Here is a 22,689-nt window from a genome sequence, read left to right on the forward strand (position 1 = left end):
TTAACGTCACGCGAGGAATACGCACGCCGTATACTTCCGATTGGAGCGTTCTATGTTGGCGCGTCGGGTTGACCGCTCAAACTCAGTCTTTGATTGGTCGACTGGAAGCCGACGTCAAGCCTCCGTCCAGCCCTGAGAGACGCGTCGCTCATGCAGTGAAGATGTTCTGTACCGCGCGCCAGAGAGGCGCTCCAGAGGTTCTGCCACGGAAACAAGGTGAGCTGAAACCTTTCATATCGACATATACCGGTGGTTATGTTTGTGAAGATTGTTTGGCCACTACAGAATATATACACGAGCCTCTAAAGTTTAACGAAATACATTCTTCAAGGTTGTCACTGTGTTCGGTGTCGAGTAAACTAACGTTACATGAAAAGTAAAGTGTTGCGATCGATAGACTGACATAATTCATATAAAGCTGTATTTACGCTGTATTTATAAAACGGGATTACTAATCTCCGTTTGGTTTTTATTATCGAAATGATTGTAATGTGAAGAAAAGTAGTTGTGACAGGTTCTTGCCTTCCCTGCTCGTGAGTTCGTGTATATGTATCACTGATTAATGCAATGCATTTATGCCGTTTACATATAAATGCAATACGGAGGAATAATGAATTGAAGAGAAAACAGAATAGAAAAAGAGCACATGAATCCCCAGACAGCAGTGATTTTATCACTGCAGACAGGGATACGCCACTTTATCCTGTTTTTAAAATTCAATTAGGCTACATGTCTAAAACGTCAACAGATGGACTCCTAAAGCTCCAAGGTGCTTCAATTATTTTACATATCCAGAAAAAATACCACTTTAATTTATTGTTACTTGTCCTGTTTATTAAAAAGTGCAATTTATAGTTTATATGTAAATGTTTGTTTACCAAGAACTTATTCAATTGAATCCAGCCTCATGAAATTTGCAAAGAAGAGCCTCATTTGATGTCAAAAGACCTTTGGACAAGAAACAGGATTCAGGATGCGACATTAAAGCATCAAATAATGCAGATCAGTCAGCATGTTAAATCCATTACTCATGTGCTCTTGACACATGGTTTGTTTTGTTTAATCATTCCAAACACATTCATAATTTCGGATTTGAGTCAGACTCTCAAGAGAATACGTACAGAATTTCCATTCCATATTAAGCTCCTCACTAATGTAAAGCATTAACATTTCAATGCTATTTTATTGTTCGCTTGTTGTTTGTATAATGTTATGTATTAGGCTGCTTTTGTCATTTCTTTGAGGCTTGTTTTGATCCAGGTGTAACCCAGAGTAAATAGTGTTTCAGTGAGCTGTTTTCAAATATTTGCACAGTTAACATGACACGCGGGTGTCTTAAGCATTAATCATGTAAGGACATTTTTTTCAACAAATTAATTCAAGCGGGTTCTTATTTTTCTGTGCATAGAAATAAACCAATAATTTGAATAGAACATATCAAAGCCATTATCTGACATGACTTTTAAATGGGATCAGCATTATGCAATTTATGTTCAATGTAAAAGTTCACCATTTGCTTTAAATGTGCTCGATCTAAAGGTCTGCCCCTTCTCATGGTCAACTGACAGCGCCGTCACATGTTTTGTCTAATCTCAGCGTTCTCTAAACAGGCTCTCACTCAGCTTCATTGTGCACTTATTTAGAATCACATTTCATTCCAAATTACATCAAATTCAGCATACAAATTGGGTTGCTACATCTGTCCTTTCCATTAAATAAGTGACTGAATAATACTAATTATTATATTTTCATAGAAAACCTGATCTGATGTGAATGAATCGAATGGAGAATCGCAGATGTTTTGGTGTGCTGATTGCAGGTGCCGTAGTTGTGCATAATGAAATGAAGGTGATTCAGGAAGAACAACAGATAGCAGTGTGGACTCTGTGAGTGTCAGAACTAGAGTCCCCAACTGTGAGAAGAACAGTGGTCATCATGATAGACCTGAGCCACCTGAGCGAGGAGGAGCAGGAGATGATCATGACAGTTTTAAAGAGGGATGCTGAGTTGAAGAAAGCAGAGGAGGAACGAATCAAGTAAGATTGCTTAGCCAGCATAATCAAACTTTCATTTGTAGGCTAAATGACCCCCTCTCTTAATATAAAAGATTGCTGATCTCAAGCAGTGGCAGCAGTGTGATATGCGTTTTTTTTAAATCAATTTTAAGTTGAATTTTTGTATAATTATTATAAATGGTATCTTATGACATCAACTGAGGGATTACACTGAATATTCATATTTAAAAAAAAAAAAAACTGACTCTGATTTATTAATTAATGTGAAATAAACTGTAAAAAGCTAAAAGGTGAGTAACATATTAGTAAATCTGAAATACACTTTCTCTTGTACGTTCACATACAATTTAACTTAAAATATACATTACTCTTCAAAAGTTTGGTGTTAATAATAATGAATACTAAATTTATCAAACGTGACAGTAAAGACATTTATAATGCAATTTCTATCCATCAAAAAATCCTGAAAAACTGAATCAAGAGTTTTTTGCAAATAAAGCAGCACAACTGTTTTCACCATTGATAAAAAAGAAATGCATGTTTTTTGAGCATCGAATCAGCATTTTACAAAGATTTCATGTGACACTGAAGACTGGAGTAACGCCTGTTGAAAATTCAGCTTTGCCATCACAGGATTAAATTATATTTTTTAAATATATTAAAATAGATTTTATTTAAACTGTAATAATATTTCACAATAATACAGTTTTACTGTATGTTTGACCAAATACATTTTTTTATTCTCTTTGTGAGCATAAGAGACAAAAACATTAAAAAAAATTTAATCTTGCCAACCACAAACTTTTGCAAATGCACAGAATGACAGTAATTTTAGACATATCTAATAAAATACAACATGAAAAAACAGGGCATTAATCCAAAGACAAACACTGAGGGGGTTCACCCACATGAACGCCATTGCACTAGCAAACTATTTATTCTTGTGTTTAATGCTTTGAATGGAGACTGGTAGTCTACATGAAAGGAAGAATGCAGAATCTGGCCATGTCTGGGTGATTTCCCTGTGTTCAGCCTCAACCGTACTCAACCTTTTAAAAGGATTAAGTCTACCCTTGTGGAATAATTGTCTTGGCCTTTTCACATGACCAACATAGTTTCCCCTCCTTCAAAAGCAAAGATGTGTTCCAATGGTTGCTACTAAACACATGATTTTAATCAAACAATTTTGAATCAGTACAAATGCTCACAATGTCTTTATTATGGTTGTTTTGAAATGTTAGCTATTTGTAGCATTTAACATTAACCACCTCTCAAACAAGTCATAGTATAATTATTAGTTTTGACCTCTTGAGCTGTTTTTCTTAAGGAATCAATCCATAAAACTCCTTATCATTAGTGTCTGAATTACTTAACAGGTTACAGCTACTGGGAACATTGATAGTACCCAAGAAGCAGCCATTAAGAGAGATTTAATATTTGCAAAGCAAACAGAGTCAGTATTCAAGACAGTTTTGTGTATAAGTCAATGAAGAAAGTTTGTCCCAACTCTTTGGTCATAAGGAATGTTATTGATTTAAGAGGCTCTCATACAGGAGAGCTGTGTAACATAATAAAAAAATAAAGTGCAATGAGGTACCGTCATTTGGAAAGCTCAGTTTATGATCCTAGTACTCAAAGAACTGCCTGACACATTTGCACATAAAAAGAATTCAACATTTTGTGAGCAAACAACAACGGATGTGATAAGTACCGTGCTTTCTGTCCTTGATGGCTTATGGAGTAAACTAATTTGCGGCCTGTGGAATGCATGGTATTTGTCCAAAGGACCATGCTGAGGTGAGACAATATATTAGGTTAGATGCATGTTGCTGGGAGCTGTTGATGATTTTAATTTTTCTCACCCAAGTTGAACCTCTGTCTCATCTGATTCCCAGACAGCTGCAGAAAGCCGTCCCAGAGGAAGACAAACGCAAATTTATGTCAGGAGAATGGTTCTACGAAGCAAAGTCACAGAGACACCAGGACAGGGTTCATGGCTCTGAAATCATCATGGCATCGATGAAGCAAAGGAAACCCTCAGTTGTTGGTGAGACCAAAAAGACTACAGTTTACACATGCAACTCCTCTTGTTTAAATGCTTTGATAGCAAGCATATCAAACACCAGTAAACATCTCACTATCCTCCTATATAGAGTATTTAACCAAGTCGTGGGGCGGCAGATCCAGAAGCATCAGCCGAAAGGATAGTGATGCCATCATGACGTCACCTAAAGTAACACAAACTACTGAGTCCTCAGAGCAGCTAAAAGAGAGGTAATGCTAAATGTTCATGGACAAAAGCACAAATATCAGCATCTACGGTTTAGTGAGGTTGGCATAATCCTACACTGAATATTTAGACACACATAGTATATCTCATCTAGTTCTGTATTCATCAACTTATCCGGAATAACAGGAGTAATAACTGTTCACGCTTGCCAGAACCCTTTGGTTTGCACTGTGTGTGCAACCTCCACCCCTCCCAGGTGCTTTGTGTGCTTTACAGGTGTGGATACCTTATGATTTCAAGATCTTTATGACTCGACAAGGGTCAACAGAAGAGTTTGCACGCTGTCCTCTTAAAATACTCTGCCTGAAGGTTTAATTGATCCTGGTCATTGCAGGATGTCTTGTAGAACTTTAGTCCAAATCAGCTGGACTTGTTTTCTTTTGCTTCTTATGAATGCAAGCATAAAAATGCAATTGCTGTTTCTTTTAAAATTAGGGAAAATGGTGAGACATTAGAAGTCCAGCAAGAAAAACGAAACATAGACTTGAGATCGCCATCCAAGGTATGTAAGTGCTCATTAAACTATACAACCATATCAGGGTCAACTGCCTTCATTACTGTATATCCTTGGGGAAACACTTAAAGGGGTCATATCATAAGGAATCAAAATGTCAAAACATCCTCTCCAATAGAGCCAATTTATTAAAAATGTGGAAAAATGGTTCCTACCTAACTTTCATGACATACACAGGGCTTAAAGTTCTCCGGCACCGTGCCGGATCTCCGGCGTGCAGCGTTTGGCTGCGGGAAAAAATAGTCCTATATTTAAAAAAAAAATCTTGTTGATTGATATCACTTTCGAGTCCATGAGTTCGCCTACCAATGGTATGAGAGGAGCACAGCTTTCACTCTCAACCAAACTAACATTACTAACCAATCAGAATGTTTTGCTCTTATAAACACGAGACGCGCTTAATAGTATCCAATTGCGGAGTCGCAGCCCTGATGAATGGAGAAGCGCGACACAAAGCTGCGAGGCGCAATGGTCAAAGATGTCCATCTAGCGCATATTTACATAGAATAACTAATTAAAAAGCAGCGGAGCTTTGTAAACAGCTCAGAGTAATCATGTCATCTCCATAAAACGATATGATTGCCAGAACACGTTTACCGGGATTTTTGAAAAGGTCCTGTTCTCATGATCTATTATTGGTAACTTACCAGTAATTTACCAGTACTGTGTGTGTGAAAAGGGTAACTCTTCCTCTGCATATGCCGTGAATTTGAACGTTCATCTGGAAAAACGGTGTGCATTAGGCCTATCTCACTAGATTTGTAAAGTAAATCATTTATAAACCTTTGCCAACACAGGAGAATACATCAACCTATGTGTAAATATGCCATGTATTGTACATTGCGATTTCAAAATAAATGTTTCTGCATGTGGCCAAATATTAAAATTAAATGGATTTAAACATAGTTTAATCACGCTGTAAAGTGAAACGTCACCAGGCCGTTGGCGTCCTCTGCAGGTATTTCTTTTAATACATAATGTACTTAAGTTGGTTATGTTCACAATATTATGTATAGGCAGAGGCGGACAAAGTACTCAACTCCATTACTTGAGTGAAAGTACAGATACTGCTGGTCAAGTATTACTCCATTACAAGTAAAAGTTGTAAAGACAGATTTTTACTTGAGTAAAAGTACAGAAGTACTTGCTTTTAAAAGTACTTAAGTAGCAAAAGTAAATTTCCTTTTTTATGTCAATGCACCGTTTTATTGTTGTACGTAGTAGTACTTACAATACTTCTGAAGCAACTTATAATACATTACACCTGCTGAATACAGTACAGTGAAATCCTGTAAATACAGAGTGATAAGGAAGATAAAAAAAATCAAACCTGCTTTAAAACCCAGCAACACAACTGTAGCTGTGTAACTTTACAACAGCAACACTGCTTTAACAAAAAAGCAAAACAGCAAGACTGTACTTTGATGTCACACACAGAACGGTCTGTGCAGTGCTGCTTCAGTCAAACACCTATTGTGTTTTATTAGGAGACGCACAACAGTTCCTCTGTGGCTTTATAGGTAATATTTTCACCTACACAATTTAGCAAAATCAGAAAATATTGTGTGTAATGTATACCACAATATTAACTTCTTATTATTGAATTGTTGCATTTGCAACTGGTCAGTGTTAAAAAAATACTGGGAAATCTCTTCATGTACACTCTTAAAAATAAAGGTGCTTCAAAAGGTTCATCACAGCGATGCCATAGAAGAACCATTTTTGGTTCCACAAAGAACCATTCAGTCAAAGGTTCTTTAAAGAACCATCTCTTTCACCTTTTTATAATCTGAAGAACCTTCTTTCACCACAAAGAACCTTTTGTGAAACAGAAAGGTTCTTCAGATGTTAAAGGTTCTTGATGGAACCATTTAGACAAAAAGGTTCTTCTATGGCATCGTGAAGCACCTTTATTTTTAAGAGTGAAAAAACACTCCCTACAAGAGTGATTACTGATAAACTGTCTGAAAAAAAGAAAGTCATGTTTTAGAGAAGAAAAAAAATCACCCACTGACTTTCAAAGCTGCTACATAGTAACGACTTTCTACTTCGAGGACCTTGATAGAAATGTAGTGGAGTGAAAAGTACAATATTTGTCTTTCAAATGTAGTGAAGTTAAAGTCATAAGTTCTCAGAAAAAATAATACTCAAGTAAAGTACAGATACTCAAAAAGTGTACTTAAGTACAATACTCAAGTAAATGTACTTAGTTACTGTCCGCCTCTGTGTATAGGAATATGACATTATGTATTTTAACAGTGTTGTTCAATACAATCCTGTAATTTCTGGGTTTTGATATTTTATGTTATGATTTTTGTTTTACTTTTTGTAAATAAAATATCTTGTCATTGAAAATTTCTTAAAAATAGTATTAAAATATTGTCACGTTCTAGTGAACCAAGTATCTGTATTTTGTCTCATCTCGTGAGCTAAGTGTATTGTCACACCCGTAGTGTCGATAAGCGGTGATTAAGCTCATAATTTTCCAAGTGTATGATACAGCTTTCATTCTTCAGGTCAACCATATATTCAGTTTGAATAAAGAAAGCAATAACTTTGCCATAGTATCCTTTCAAATGTTAAAGTTGCCACAGTCATTGCATGCTTTGCATGTGCTGCTCCGCCCCACCCTGCCCCCGGAAAAAAAAGTTCAGGCTCAGGATTTTTTTTTGCTTTAATCCCTGCTTACATCTGTCAAATGAATACATTAAAGAGGATGTCTACTGCTATTTCATGCATTCCGACTTATTTACATTGCTAAAGAATTGGATTCTCATGCTATACATGGCCAAAGTCTTAAAAATCGAGTTGACGTATGACAGTATTTCTGTGCCAAAGACATCCCTTCAGGGTTCGTATAAGTTTTGGAAAGTTTTTTTTCGAGTATGGCCCTGTATGATGTTATAAAGAGTGGATTTCTTTGTGTAGGCACTACTCCAGGAAGAGTGTGCGCACACAGCAACCAGAGTATATGGCTGGATCTGATTTTGAGCCATAGTTAATTTAAGTCAAAGTTTTTGTTCCTGTTTTATTTATGCCGATGTCGTAGTTTACAGACGATCGCTTCGGAAAAGCTTTGCATGCTCTAACTCCACCCACGGCACGCCTTCAGGAGCTCGACTGTTTTCGGAGAGAAGCGGTACAGCTGTATCCTTCTTTTATAAATCTGATAAAACTAAAGACTCTTCGGCGATATGAAGGATGCAATACTACTCTATTGGTACTCAAGGTTAACATGAGATTGGCAGAAACTGTGTGTTATGTCCACTTTAACATACTGTTTGGCCGCCCACATTTAGACATCAACAACACCTATCTGTACTTAGAAACTTGGTCCACCTGGTTAGTATGAGGTACTAGGGAGGATACTGCCACAATATAACACAGGCTTTGCAAAGAGGCTGTTATTGAAGGATGGGGCAGAGCAAACAGTATATAGAGTATATTGGACTCATCTGCAGACCTGCAGCTTGTGATTAAACACAGCTGTTTCTCATGTCACATGCAACCAGGGTGTTAGGTGCAGAGGTATAAAAAATCGGTTATTTCTATGTATCAGATAGAGGGTGGAAAATTGTCATGAATTTTATCTAAAATTCATATCGTCGGTAAAACTACAGGATAAGGAAATAAATAAAATTACAATACAGATGTATGATATGACCCCTTTTAAGTCTAGGTCACTCTAGTGTGTTAATTTTGAGTGAAAGTCAATGCTAAACGACAAATAAATCAATATGGCATCAATAATCAATGTATTTATTCATTGTAAACTTTGTCTGTTTACCTGGTTCCAGCCAAGGCACAACCCATTTAACAGTGTTCCAATAGAGCTTGATTTTGAGGAAACTGATATCCACTTTACATCAGGACCTGGATTCAGGAAATCATTAGACCGAGGCTCTGATTCAGGTTTATGTGGCAACTTGTTGTATAATGTTCATTTGTGCTCAGAAATGTGTAGTTTTGTAGTTTCTCCCATGCTTACAAGTCTCATATTTGCAGTAAAACATCAGGAAGTAAGTCATGGTGAAGTTAATAGTGAGGTCTTTAACACCCCACACAACAAACCTCCTGGTCAAAAGCCTGTGCCAAAGAAGAGGACCAAAATCAACAAACCGCAGAGCTCTGTCTCAGACAGCACCAACTCTGTGTCCAGCCAGGGTGTGTCCACCACAACAGGCTCAGGTATCAGGTCTCCACCACCAAGAAGTATCCCTAAACATAGCTCCAATGAGACCAAGAGCCAGCTGCGACAACCAGTAGTATCCCTAAGCTATGTTCGCAAAAACAGCAGTCAAGAAAAGGATCTTGAAGAATCTAGACTTTCTCTGGGTAGTCCAGAAGAATCAGGTAGCAAAACTGAAAACAAAGAGCAATTTAGCTCTCCTTCACCACTGAAGTTGCCAAAGTCACGTTTACCAGTTAGAGCTTCATCGCAACTGATAAACCCACCACAAGGCTTACAAGAAAAGCCAAAAATAAAACCACGTCTAAGTCTGAACTCTATCACAAGAGCAGATGATGGCAAAAAAGTGGAAGAACTTGTAAAACAAAGAAGAGAAACAAACAATTGCCTTCCTCAGACATCAAGTATGGAATTAGAGGGCCAAAACATTTCTGGTGAAGTTAACCTTCCTCGTAAAAATGCAATGTTCACGTTGACTGACAACTCTGAAAAGCCACTGGATGAGATCACTCTCCCTCAGTCTACACTGCACAAATCTGGGAATGTGGAAAATCATATGAGTCCGTATCCAAAATCAGAAACGATAGGAACTGAAGAAAATATGAAGAAAACTGCTGTTGGTATGATCCACATTTTTTTAGAAATGTTCAAAATTTGTTAAAGGAGAAATTCACCCAAAAATGAGAATTATGTGATTTACCCATAATCATATCATTTCAAACCTGTACGACTGACTGACTTCTGCCGAACACAGGAGATAATTTAACAAACAGCAAGTTACATTTTGGGTGGACTGACACATAATGGCAGTACACTGGGTCTCACTTTAGTGCCTAAAGCACCCAAGTGTGTCAGCAAAATATACAGTTCACATTTTGGTAAAATACAATCTGATATTCAAGCAGTTGTACACTCATCCAGCTCTTCACACTCCATTCCAGTAGGTGATGGAAATGTTCACCCTTCTTCTGCTTCAAAAAACCAACTTACAAGGAACCACCACCAATATTGAAAATACACAATTGGATATTTATAAAATGTTCTGCTTTGTGCATCCACTGCTGTGTTCTGCAGAAGAAAGAAAGTCATATGGGTTTGGAATGACATGCAGGTTAATAAATGATAACATGATTTTCATATTTGGGTGAAATAATCTTAAATTTAAATTTAGTTGAATTAAATGTTTGCTTACAATAGTGTTGTCTAGATTTTCTGGCCATTCAATGCTACACTGTTTTTTTTTTTTTAATACAGATCAACAATTTCCCAGATCCCTCAACATAACAGATACATTCAACAAGACAGATGCCTGTACTGACTGTGAGACTGACAGCAGCCCTCTTGTCTTCAATATAAAACGAAAGACTAATAACTCAAAACAAGAAGATGCCAAAATGGAAGTCATGACAGATGAACATATTTCCACACCTACCGATGAACAAGGAGATTCCATTGCCAAAGTTCTTGAGTGGTTTAGCAGAAGCTCAGACAGCAGTGATAGGCTTGATGTAGAGAGCAATGTCCAAGACATGGAGGACGACACCAAAATCGATGATATAGACTTTGAAGATGACATTGATCAGAGAGCCAAACCAAGAGATAATGTCTACTTAATCATACCACGCCAAAGCGAAGAGGTTCCATCAGAAGTCAATACAATATTTCTACAACAGACAGATTGGGGAAAGGAACAGAGTGTTGATGAGCCTTCCCAGAGTTCTCCAAAAGAACAGAGAAGATATGAATCTGCTTCTTATAAAGAACCTCTCATCAAGAAACCTTCTATTGACTCTGCTCTTACTGCAAACAATGTGCCTCCAGAGATCCCAGAGGTGAATATTTTTGTAGGTGGGAAAGTTAGTCTAAATGAGAACAAAATCAAGAGAGAGGAAAAGACTAAAGTCAAACTTGAAGACACTGACATCAAGCAGACTCAAAATCAGCCAAAAGAAATAACAGGTGCTGAAGAGAACCAGCGACCAAAGATTGCCAATTTGAGATCATTCTGGGAGAAAGAAAACATTGGCCCAAAGATTTTGATCGGCAAATCTAGTGCACCTGCTAAAAATGAACACTTAATCCCAAGTGATATTAGCAGAAAGCCAACTGAAGGTGTAGAGGAACAACTAAGAAGTGAGCAGAGCTTGAAAGTAACATCTCCAGGACATCAGAAACAAGAGAGAGTTGGAGAAGATGTAGACCTTGAGCATGTTGGAAGTGGTAACACCACCTATAAACCTCAAGTACCCATTTTTACAGATGAATCAAAACCCCCATTGACATATGCTAATCAGAAGACTGACCAAATACATGCAAGCTCTCTCTTAGAGAAAGATGTTCCACATTTAAAATCATCTTCGCCATCTCTTGACAGTGGATCCTTGCTAGAGGGTCAAAATGGTGATAGCAGAGGCACCATTAGCATCAACAGTAATGATGCAGATCACTCTTCTCCAAAAGAATTGGAGGCAAAATCAAGAACCGCACCAAGGACAGATCAAGTGCCTTTTGTTAAGCAGCATTCCCAGCAAGAGAACATGGCAGAGAGGATCAAGCAACTCAAGTCCTTTTGGGAGAAAGAATCTAGAACATCAGCAGCAGCTCAAAATAGATCGACTACTACTGCTCGACTGAACCAAAGATTTACCAAATCTGAGTTTGATCTCAGAACAATAGGTACTGATTATGATGATTATGATGATGATGTTGAGGACAGTACTTCTGCCAGAGGTAGACTGTCTCCCAGTTTCTTGGTGCATCCACTACGGAAGGATAAGCCAAGTGTGATGGATGGTATGAGCACTTTACAGTTTAAGAACCTCCGTGACTTCTGGCGAGGATCACCTACAAAATCTGGGCAAAGATCACCAGTTCTTGAAAGTGGAAATCAGAGATCCTTAAGTCCACAAAGCCAAAATGAAAAAGTAAATGTCAAAGACTTTGTAAATGAAAGCCAGAATAACAAAACATCCTCACCAGCCAAAACCAGAGTATTCCAGTCTCCCTCAAAGAAGAGGATTATGTCAAGACAAGAATCTGGATCAAAAACCGATCAGTCGCACATGGTCTCAGGCGAATCATTCTCCCATGGAGTGTCTCATTTTCTTCAGCAACAGAAAGGCTCTCACACCTCTTCAGAAGCCACAATGGTACCTAAACATCAGGTTGGTCAAGAGTCACAACCTAAACACGGTAGAAGAAATAGTAAAGGCAGTCTAAACGGAAAAGCAAATGCCATGAGACGCGCCACCAGCATGTTTTCTGTGAACACTGCGGTTGAGGAGCAAAGCCAGGACTTAAATCTTCAGTCCAAGAAGTCCCAGGGCCCCAGTCTGCAACAGGTTAAAAAGGCACCAGAAACTAGCATCACACCGTCCAGGAGAACACAGGAAGCTAGCTATACCCTGCCAAAAACATCCCCAGAAATCTGTTGGAGAGACAGAGACAAAAACATTCAGAGAAGACCGTCACGTACATCAGAGGATTCTGACTCTCAACCTCTTGCTAGATCCTTCATTCCACGGGACTACCAGCATTACCTTGGCATCACAGAGGACAGAAGTATGTACACTCCACCTCCAGTTACAGAGCAGGTTGACGATTTTATCTGCACTTCATTTACATCATCTCCAGAGACACACCGCAGCTGTAAATGTTCCCCTGTGAAAACCAGTAGTCCAGTACAGGGTTCCCCTGACCTACAAACCAGGAGAGGGAGCCTGGGATGCCACTCAACCACACAAACTGATGGAAATGCCACAAAGGGGAATTTAAACCGTGAGTTTGAACCTTTGAACTTGGTGTTGTTATCAGTATGCTCTATTGTTTGAGCTACAGGAACACTTTCAATTTTTCAGTTTCATCAACTGCCAGGTGTGAATCGTAAATCTGATTATTTAAAAAAGTAATAATACACCTCTTCTGATCAGATCACAATTTGAAGGACAAATTAGAGAATTCATTCATTAGACATGAACATGACTTAAAAAGGACTAAATGACCCCAGTCTTAAACGGTTTACAAATTAGGTATATGTAATTAAATCTGCGTTGTATTAGAATTTCTCTTTCAGTATAATAGTTTCTTTTTCACAGCTTCCCTTTCAAGTGTCAAATAGTAAGTGCTCACATTACACAATAGTACAAGAAAAGGGAACAAAACACCAGCAACATTCTTCTTGCTTCTTGAATTAATTCTTTATACCTCAATGGGATCAAACTTACACTGTTAAATCTTACAGGTGAAAATGAAAGTCCCATTCAGAAAGCTTTGAGACGAGCTTCTAGACCAGTGTACCATAAAAGCATGGAAGATATCAGCACTCTTCCTAGTAAGCATCAATCCTCTCTATCATGTCAAACGTTTTTAAAACTGTATCTGACTATAACTTGTATACTGTTTATTATTAGTTTTTCAGCTAAAAGTACCATATCCATATTTAGCTTTTCCTTTCAGAGTTTACTTATCACGCAATAGCAGCACAATGCTTCTTCCAGAGTACACCTTATTGTTTGGCTCTAAATGGAAAGTACAGGTGACAACAGAATCTGTTCTACTATTTCCTGTGTTCTGTCATTGTGATCTTTTCCCTAAGGACAAGACCAAAAACAAACAAATGACTACATGCAGAGCAACTATGATGGCAAGTTTTGAGCTTAACTTCTTGATATGTTTTAAAGTGTATGCACTAATTTTGTTGACATCATATGACATTGGCATTTGCTCTGAATCTCACTCCTGATGTCTTGTTTAAGACTCTAGCACACTTGTCCAAACTTCCTTTGCCACATCAGACCCAGTGCACCTGAAGCAACTCAGTAAATCAGTGCCCTCATTCCTGCAAAAAGAAGTTGGTTCATTTGTCGTTTTTTATCTAAGATAAAAGGTCAGGTCACAAAAAATTTGTGGTGCTTAAAGTGTCTGTTACGGTCCTGTCTTTATAGAGTGATGGAGGAGAAAGTGACTCCGAGAGCAGTTCTCGCAGCAGTGTACCACAGTGGAATAACAGGCAATTCACTGACCTCAGCAACTACTCTGGATCCACCTCCCTGTCATCTGTATGTTCATATTCTATATATTATATACCTAACTATTTACCAAGCACATGCATATAATATAGTATATACTCTATACACTTATGGAAACAGAACCTGTCAATTATTCCACTTACCTCACATATGATTTGTGTTATAGTTAATTTCTTTAAGTCATCATGAAGCACCATTCACAAACCATTTTACTTTTGTAACCAGACCATCGTAATCCAAATTAAACAGAATATTCTAGGAGAAAAAAGCAGTGCAGGGCTTTATTCTAACCAGATTATTGAGATGAACATGTTTTGCTTAAGTACGCTAATTGAATTGAATTACTCACCCACATAACGTTCCAAACCAGTAAGATCTTCGTTCATCTTCAGAACACAAATTAAGATATTTTTGATGAAATCCGAGAGCTTTCTGACCCTGCATAGACTGCAATGCAACTACCACATTCAAGACCCAGAAAGTTAGTAAAGACATTGTTAAAATAGTCCATGTGACATCAGTGGTTCAACCTTAATTTTATGAAGATACAAGAATACTTTTTGTGTGTAAAGAAAACAAAAACTTTTATTCAACAATTTCTTCCTTACTACCTTTCTGGGCCTTAAACATATCAGTTGCGTTGCTGTCCATACAGGGTCAGAAAGCTCTAGGATTTCATCAAAAATATCTTAATCTGTGTTCCGAAGAGGAATGAATGTCTTACGGGTTTAAAATGACATGAGGGTGAGTAATTAATGACAGAATTTTCATTTTTGGGTGACCTAACCACTTCAGCACATTGGTGTACTGGGAATTATTCAATACTGAATTTCCATCATCCTCAGGTTAGTGGCAGTGTTGTGAGTGTGTACAATAGCGACTACAGCAGTGTTGACGTCCAAGGAAGCATCCAGTTTTCACTAAACTATGTGCACAAGTTGCGGGAGTTCCACATCTTTGTTGTTCAGTGCCAGAATCTAGCAGCAGTGGACACCAAGAAGAATCGATCTGACCCGTAAGATTGCGATCTCAGTACCACCCACCCTTTCTCCTCTAAATAGATTTTTTCCTCCATGGATAGCTTGTTCTTTTTCTAGGTACGTCAAGAGTTACCTCATTCCTGATCCTGCCAATTTGGGAAAAAGAAAAACTGCTGTGAAGAAGAAAACACTGAATCCTACATACAATGAGATTCTTAGGGTAAGAGCATCACTGACAGAACAAGTCAGGGCCAGTTGTCGCGTTTTTCATGCATTTAAATGTTATGCATTTAGTAATTACAATATTTGTAATGATTTGATATATTTGCACATCACATTTCACTTTGTTGCATTAATTGCATAATGTTTCGTAATTGCTTTACTATTCATACCAAGCTGAAATGTCTATAATAGGCTTTTTAATGGGAGATTCCATTGTGACAACATGCCCCGCTATTGGGTGTGTTCAATTTACTATAATTTCTTCCAGGCTATAATGGGGGAAATGCAGGCCCCAACCTCCCCTATATGCATTACACCAAATGCCTAATAATCTTTTTTCATTTTATTATTTGATGCATACAGTACAGAGTTCGAATGGAGTACCTGACGTCCCAGGTTCTCAACCTTTCAGCATGGCACAATGACACATTTGGTCGTAACAGCTTCCTGGGTGAGATAGAGCTCGACCTCTCCTCTTGGGATTTTAATGACACAGAGTGGAAACTTTTACCTCTTAAACCAAGGGTATAGTATGAATTCGTTGATCATTTCTCTTACATGGCAATTATACAGTATTTTCAAAGTTAAAATACTTCATACACAAATGCATGATCTCTTACTCTTATGTTACCTGGACAACCAATAGGTAAACAGTTTTTCTTTACTGATTTATTTTTTGGTTTACTAGTGCAGACTTTCAAATTATTCCGAACACAGAAACATCCACCATGTTGCATACGACAAATGAAAACATGTGTCCTAAAATCAAAATATCAAACATGTTTAAAATCCACTGACTTGATGGAATGAGCCTGAAGCTTAAAAAAAAAAAAAAAGATTGTGCCTATCATACACTAAAAATGCAATGACTTCTCCAGACTGCAAATTGGGACCAAAATCTGTGCACAAGTTGGGAGTATGCTGGAGTATGCAGTTTCTGTGCTACTAGTGTCATCTAGTGGAACTACAAAAGAAAAGCATGTTCTCAAACAACCTTTGCAGACGCCCCTTTTGCACATTACGTCTCCCCCAATTCTGACTGTTGAAAATCAAAAGTGGTCTAAATAAGAAGGTGTATATAAGAAGAGACTTTCGACCAGTATAACAAGAAACTGGAAAAATTTGCCTACCCTAGCTTTGAATAATGGCAGAATTGTCATTTTTGGCTGAATTACGCCTTTAAGCTGTTTTGTTCTGATTCCAGAATCTGTTCTCTATGGCCACAAACAGCCTCCAGCCATCTGACTTGAGAGGACAGATGAGACTGGCCGTACGTTTCCTGCCTCAGATTTCCCACTGTAAGGCTCCACCCTTTACAATCATTTACTATTCACAATAATTCACATTCATACACTGTAAAAATGATTTTTGAAAATGAAAGTGGTTTGCTTGTTATTTCTATGTAATGTTTGAGTGAAAATGTTTCCTACACAAAACTCTTCTCAGTGCACAGCTGAACTGATATACGGATATAATGAAAGACAGCACATTATGTCACAGAAAAAGTCAAATGTCAAAGTTTTGTCAAATGATCGGTGCTAATGTTTCTTTATTTTTTTTAATCCAGCAAAAAACACTCCTAGCTCTGGTGAGGTGCATATCTGGGTAAAAGACTGCAAGAATCTCCCTCTTATCAGAAGTCCAACTATTGACCCATATGTAAAATGGTAATAATAATAAGAAAACAATTCTATTATATTGTGATTGCATGGCATTATAGCTATTTTTCTTGAAAACATCTTTAGTGTCCTACTAAATAATGCTTTGTTTAATTCCTTGCACAGCTTTGTACTCCCCGACACCAGCAAAAAGAGCCGTCAGAAGACTCGGGTGCTGAAGAGAACAGTCAACCCCGTATTTAACCACACTATGGTTTATGATGGCTTCAGGGCAGAGGACCTGAAAGAGGCTTGTGTGGAGCTTACTGTTTGGGACCGTGACCGACTAGCCAATCACCTGCTTGGAGGCCTGAGACTCGGCCTGGGCACAGGTGCAGTCCAATGTTGGATGTTTATTGGATCTGAGATCTATAAAATACATATTAACACAAAAATTATATGCAAGCCAATTTTGTGTACAGGCAAGAGTTACGGAGTACAGGTGGACTGGATGGACTCTACAGCAGAGGAAGTCGCTTTATGGAGGAGAACGATGGAATCTCCCAATGAATGGGTGGAGGGCATGTTACCACTGAGGATGGTAACAGCAGCCAAAAACACATGGAAATGAGATTACAGGGACATTTATCAAATCACGTCTTTCAAATAATATTTGTCCAGCTTGCATTTGTTATGATTTATAGTATAATAGATTAGGTTTTTGTCACGTTAGGACTTTTTGGCCCCCATTAGACCTGACATCAACACGAGTTCCGTTTCCAGATATATAGATATTCTCTAGCTGGATTTATTTATTGCCTTCACTCCTGTGTTCAGTAGGATTGAACAGAGATCAGATTGAATTTATTGAGCCAATAACATATTACATGAGATCATTTACCGATTTCAAAATGCTTTCCATAAAAGTAAGTTATAAGCAGTGTCTAAAGGTGGATGTTCAGGTGATTATTTTCTAATGTAATCTGTTTTTAAGAGGTTCCAGATTTATATAGCTAACGAGAATCCCTTAAAACATCACATATATTTTGAGTCTTAAGACCTTATAAACTATAGTATATGTTCAAGACTTCAAAATAGTTTTGCAAAGTGGGTGACTGCTTTATTTGTCAAATACGTCTGTACTAACATCAAAGCTCAAAGACATACTGTACTACAAGCAAAATAATGCAGGATACTCCTAGTAAACATGCCAAAAGCAAATAAATAAACAGAAAGTTGGTTCACCATGCTGACATGTTTTTTTATCTTACTATATCAAAGATATTTGTATGTGCATGGTGACAAATTTTACCCTAGTATGGGTATATACTACACTATATCATGCACACAATACACAAATTAACATCTGGCTACCCAAGAAAGTATAGCACAGGACTCCACAGAAAAATGGCATTTTAAAATCTGCCACCTTGTTGGCTACTCAATTCTGGATACAACTGTTTTTAAGCCATTGACAGTGCATTACATGACAATGCAATTCTGATAATGCATACAAATAAATGCACCACTGTTGAGATCTGGTGCAAAGAGCCAAGGCTCTGAAAGGAGGAGGTGAGACCGGCTCACGCTCGCAGAACAAGAGCCCTGGTGAGACTGAAGAGAGGAGCAGAGCTGTCTGAACATGTGTACACTGTGCAGCTGGCACATGTGCACCTGTGTTTGATGTTACGTGAACAAATATTTAACTGAACATTAAGCTGCTGATGAATGAAATCCTAACTGATAACTGATAACCCGGATGAGTGAAAATCCCGGGGGACAAAGACAGGTTCTAATATTTTTATTCAAGTTTAAACCTTAAATTGTTACATTCATAGTGCATACATTTCCCCCAAAGCAGTTACATGCATTATAGACTTTTCAAAAGAACAAAATATGTAAACTACATATTGAATATGTTTCTTTTTAGAAAAAAATTGAAAAATTAAGGTGCTAATAACTGACATAATATATTTTCTCACATTTACGTAACAGGTGAGATATCTTCTAAGAAACATTGTTTTCAGTCAAGTGATAAGGAAGGAATTCCCGATCCCCGATGTCGATCCCTGTCCAAGCCCCGATGTAGACAACCAGTCAACTAGAAAGAAGCTCAGCAAGCCAGTGGCTACACCAACATACGTCAGCTGAGGGATGGATGCTGATGAGGATACTAGATACACATAGGAAGATAAATCAATATTAAATCACATCAAAAATACAAAACAATAATAGAACTATTTAGATAAGGTTCTTAATGAGTTCAATAAAATGAGTGAATTCTTACATCTAGCGGGCACAACGCCCCCTGAGGAAGAAGTGGAAGAGAATTTGAAATCAATACAAATCAGTAACTTTAGATATTTTTTATATAACTATTATATGATTCTTTGTACCTGTAGGATTTGGAAATGTTGAGTTTATCTTTAAAGGACTGTGGAAGGGATAACTTGCCCTGGTGGGCTGGTCAGAACCCAGTAACTCAGTCAACAACAGTTCTGTCTTTGATGAATTTACTGTGCTATGGAGCATGTAATAGGTGTGGTCTGTACAAAGATAACAAATACAATAAAGTGAATAATACAAACTTCAAATACAATAATTTGATATTATCAGTATTACTGGAAATAAGTGAAATGCTACAGCTCAATGGATTGCCATATTAGCATCTGAATAGGCCATTTAACCACAATCTTCATTAACACACTTATACTTGCAATTCACAATAGACAGATGAACTAAAACAATAATCTATCTCAATGTAGAACATGAGAACAGTAGAAATAAAGCGATTATAGAATTTCACGGCAGATATACATAACGTGCTTGCATGCAGGGGCGATTCTAGGATATTTTCAACTGGGGGGCACAAGAGGGGCCACAACTAATACAGAGGGGCCAATCTTATATTGTGTATTTATATGTAGAACTGTAGATATCTGAATCATTTAAAGTTCAGTAAGCTTTAAAATAAATAATTTTACAGATATACCTTATCAATTAATAGCATTTATTCAATGCTGTAAATCAGAAGAGTCAAATACAATTTGTATGAACTTTTCACGTTTAAGAAGTGAAAAACTGTAATAAAAGAATCCAATCTATGAATAGAGTGCAACTCACAATAATCTATCTCAATGTAGAACATGAGAACAGTAGAAATAAAGCGATTATAGAATTTCACGGCAGATATACATAACGTGCTTGCATGCAGGGGCGATTCTAGGATATTTTCAACTGGGGGGCACAAGAGGGGCCACAACTAATACAGAGGGGCCAATCTTATATTGTGTATTTATATGTAGAACTGTAGATATCTGAATCATTTAAAGTTCAGTAAGCTTTAAAATAAATAATTTTACAGATATACCTTATCAATTAATAGCATTTATTCAATGCTGTAAATCAGAAGAGTCAAATACAATTTGTATGAACTTTTCACGTTTAAGAAGTGAAAAACTGTAATAAAAGAATCCAATCTATGAATAGAGTGCAACTCACAAAAATAATAAAACTCAACATTAAGTTATATAAACGTTACACAAATCCTCCCAACAAGGGCAAAACAAAAAGTCCAGGTTTCAGAAAATAATAGAACAGCTTTATTTATACAAATGCAGAGTTCTATTAATCATTCATATAATAAATACACAATTAAGGAATTAACAACTTTATAAATTAAATAGAATAATAAAAAAATAGTTTATTTATAGTTTTATCCACATCCTATTCAATTTGCAAACCAGCAGTTGCAGTAAATTTGCATTGAAGAATTGACTAAATCTAAATATGACAAGGCTAACTAAGGTTTGAACATTGATTGTAAAATATCATATATACATACTTAATGTTAGAAATGATCTATTTTATCTATGCATATTTTATATAAACAGTTATTTTAGTATTATTTACTTATATTACAGTGTGTGCATCATTTTTAAATTGATGTTCTGATCATATTTTTTCCAAGCACATTTTACCAGTAACTACTATAAATTTTGTTTAATCATTTATAAGTGATACATAATTGTCCATGAAAGCTGGAAGTGAAAATCAGAAAATCTCCTTATATTCAGGTGTGCAGAATTATTAGGCAAGTTTTCTTTTACAGATAAAATTCGGGCACCTTTTTCTGCCCGAAACAGGCTTGGTGCCTCCTCCGTCCTCACCACCCTCGACTGTGGGGCGGCCCAAGGGTATGTGGACATCCCCCCAGTCGAGCACACTATTGCCATGCAGCTCTGCCCACAAAGCACTGCCGCCTGGAGGGGTTGTCCACGCCTTCTGTCCAGGGCCTGTAAGTTCTCATCCGCTCTGACGACTAAGGCTTACAGTGCTGCTGGACTGGCCGCTTCCGCCCTGCACGCCATGGCCCTCCTGCAAGTCCACCAGGCCAAGGCGTTGAAGCAGTTGCACGAGGGTGGTGCTGACCCAGGTGTGCTGCAGGAACTGCGCACTGCGACGGACCTCGCGCTTAGGGCGACGAAAGTCACAGCGCGGGCCCTGGGTCAGACGATGTCCACATATGAGATATGAGGGAGGCCGACAAACATCGCTTCCTGGACTCCCCGATCTCCCAGGCCGGCCTATTCGGCAAAGCGGTGGAGGGCTTTGCCCAACAGTTCTCCGCCGCGCAGAAGCAGATGGAGCCGTTTCGACATATCCTGTCCCGGCGGTCTGCTGCTGTCTCACCCCACCGCTGGCTGCAGCCCCTCTGTCTACTCGTCGCCGAGGGCGCCCTCCTGCGGCCTCCACCTCCGCTCCGGCGCGGCCTTTTTTTTCTGTTCCAGCCAGTGATACCCAAAACTTCAATAAAAGAGCAGTTTCCTTTATCTCCGGGTCCCAAGAGGGCGAGGATGGTGGTGCATAAGACCCAGTCTCCACACGGCCGTCCCCCTCTCCTTTTGCCGATGGGCAGCAGGGTCCGGTTCAGGGACGCTATGCCTCCTCACGAGCACCTTGCCCAGCCGTGGAGCCAGGTAAGTGGCGCGCCGCGCACTCAGACCCCACCCTGGGACGCACTGCCTCCCGGGTTGGGTCCCTGGGTTTCACTTCGCTGCCCCACTGTGGGTACGTCGGTGGTTTCCCTGGTCCCGCTTGTTCGGTCGCTGGGGGCCTGGTTAGCGCTCCCCAGGCCGTCTCGCTGGCTCATGAGAACCATCAGACTCGGCTATGCGATTCAATTTGCCCGGCACCCTCCCAAGTTCAGGAGCATTAGGTTCACCTCTGTGCTGGACAGGGATGCTCATGTCTTGCGTGCAGAGATCGCAGTCCTGCTGGCGAAGGACGCGATACAGCTGGTCCCTCTGTCTCTCAGTAGAGTGTGCACAGTCGATGCTGAACTGCCTGGGGTCTTTCCAGCACAGAAGGGCGGTTCCACTGAAACAGTTTCAGAGGCTCCTGGGGTATATGGCATCCGCAGCCGCTGTAACGCCGCTCGGGTTACTTCATATGAGACCGCTTCAGCATTGGCTTCACGACCGGGTCCCGAGATGGGCATGGCGACACGGCACATACTGGGTTTCAGTCACCCCGTTCTGCCATCAGACCGTGGTCAGATCTTGCCTTTCTTCGGACAGGAGTGTCCTTAGGGCAACTATCCAGGCATGTTGTTGTGTAAACAGATGCCTCTGCCAGGAGTTGGGGTAGCAATGTGCAATGGGAATGCAGCTGCGGGGCTCTGGTCAAGGCCCCGACTGCAGTGGCATATCAACTGCCTTGAGTTGCAAGCAGTATGGCTTGCGCTGCGCCGCTTCAAATCACTGCTGCACGACAAGCATGTACTGGTCCGTATGGACAACACTGCTACCGTTGCGTACATCAACCACCAGGGCAGTCTACGCTCCCGTCGCAT

The 22,689-nt window shown here is 38.9% G+C and overlaps 2 protein-coding genes across 3 annotated transcripts in view; one reads left to right on the top strand and one right to left on the bottom strand.

Moving 5' to 3' along the window:
• Positions 1-151: 151 nt before the first annotated feature.
• LOC107586275 (synaptotagmin-like protein 2) lies at positions 152-17,823 on the top strand. Of its 2 annotated transcripts, XM_016273560.1 has the most exons (19): positions 152-216; positions 1,820-2,036; positions 3,911-4,062; positions 4,169-4,289; positions 4,741-4,807; positions 8,617-8,731; positions 8,825-9,628; positions 10,263-12,785; positions 13,249-13,338; positions 13,603-13,650; positions 13,763-13,857; positions 13,952-14,065; positions 14,881-15,050; positions 15,133-15,235; positions 15,601-15,762; positions 16,442-16,535; positions 16,805-16,904; positions 17,022-17,227; positions 17,318-17,823. In XM_016273560.1, exons 2-19 carry the CDS (start codon positions 1,936-1,938, stop codon positions 17,464-17,466), a joined length of 5,214 nt encoding a protein of 1,737 aa, XP_016129046.1. In that variant the 5' UTR covers positions 152-216; positions 1,820-1,935; the 3' UTR covers positions 17,467-17,823. The 2 variants fall into 2 exon arrangements, with proteins under 2 accessions (XP_016129046.1, XP_016129047.1); XM_016273561.1 differs by lacking the exons at positions 16,442-16,535; positions 16,805-16,904; positions 17,022-17,227; positions 17,318-17,823 and having other exon boundaries at positions 15,606-15,742.
• A 1,039-nt stretch (positions 17,824-18,862) lies between these two features.
• LOC107586295 (zona pellucida-like domain-containing protein 1) overlaps positions 18,863-22,689 on the bottom strand; it is a 39,195-nt gene continuing 35,368 nt past the window's right edge. Inside the window, exons 9-11 of the mRNA XM_016273579.1 lie at positions 19,232-19,381; positions 19,123-19,143; positions 18,863-19,008 (exon numbers count right to left, since the gene is read on the bottom strand). Coding sequence (XP_016129065.1) covers positions 18,863-19,008; positions 19,123-19,143; positions 19,232-19,381 — 317 coding nt within the window. The remainder of the gene's footprint in view (positions 19,009-19,122; positions 19,144-19,231; positions 19,382-22,689) is intronic.

Source organism: Sinocyclocheilus grahami, unplaced genomic scaffold, assembly GCF_001515645.1.
Source record: "Sinocyclocheilus grahami isolate Dianchi unplaced genomic scaffold, SAMN03320097.WGS_v1.1 scaffold79.1, whole genome shotgun sequence".
NCBI classification, from domain to species: Eukaryota; Metazoa; Chordata; class Actinopteri; order Cypriniformes; family Cyprinidae; genus Sinocyclocheilus; species Sinocyclocheilus grahami.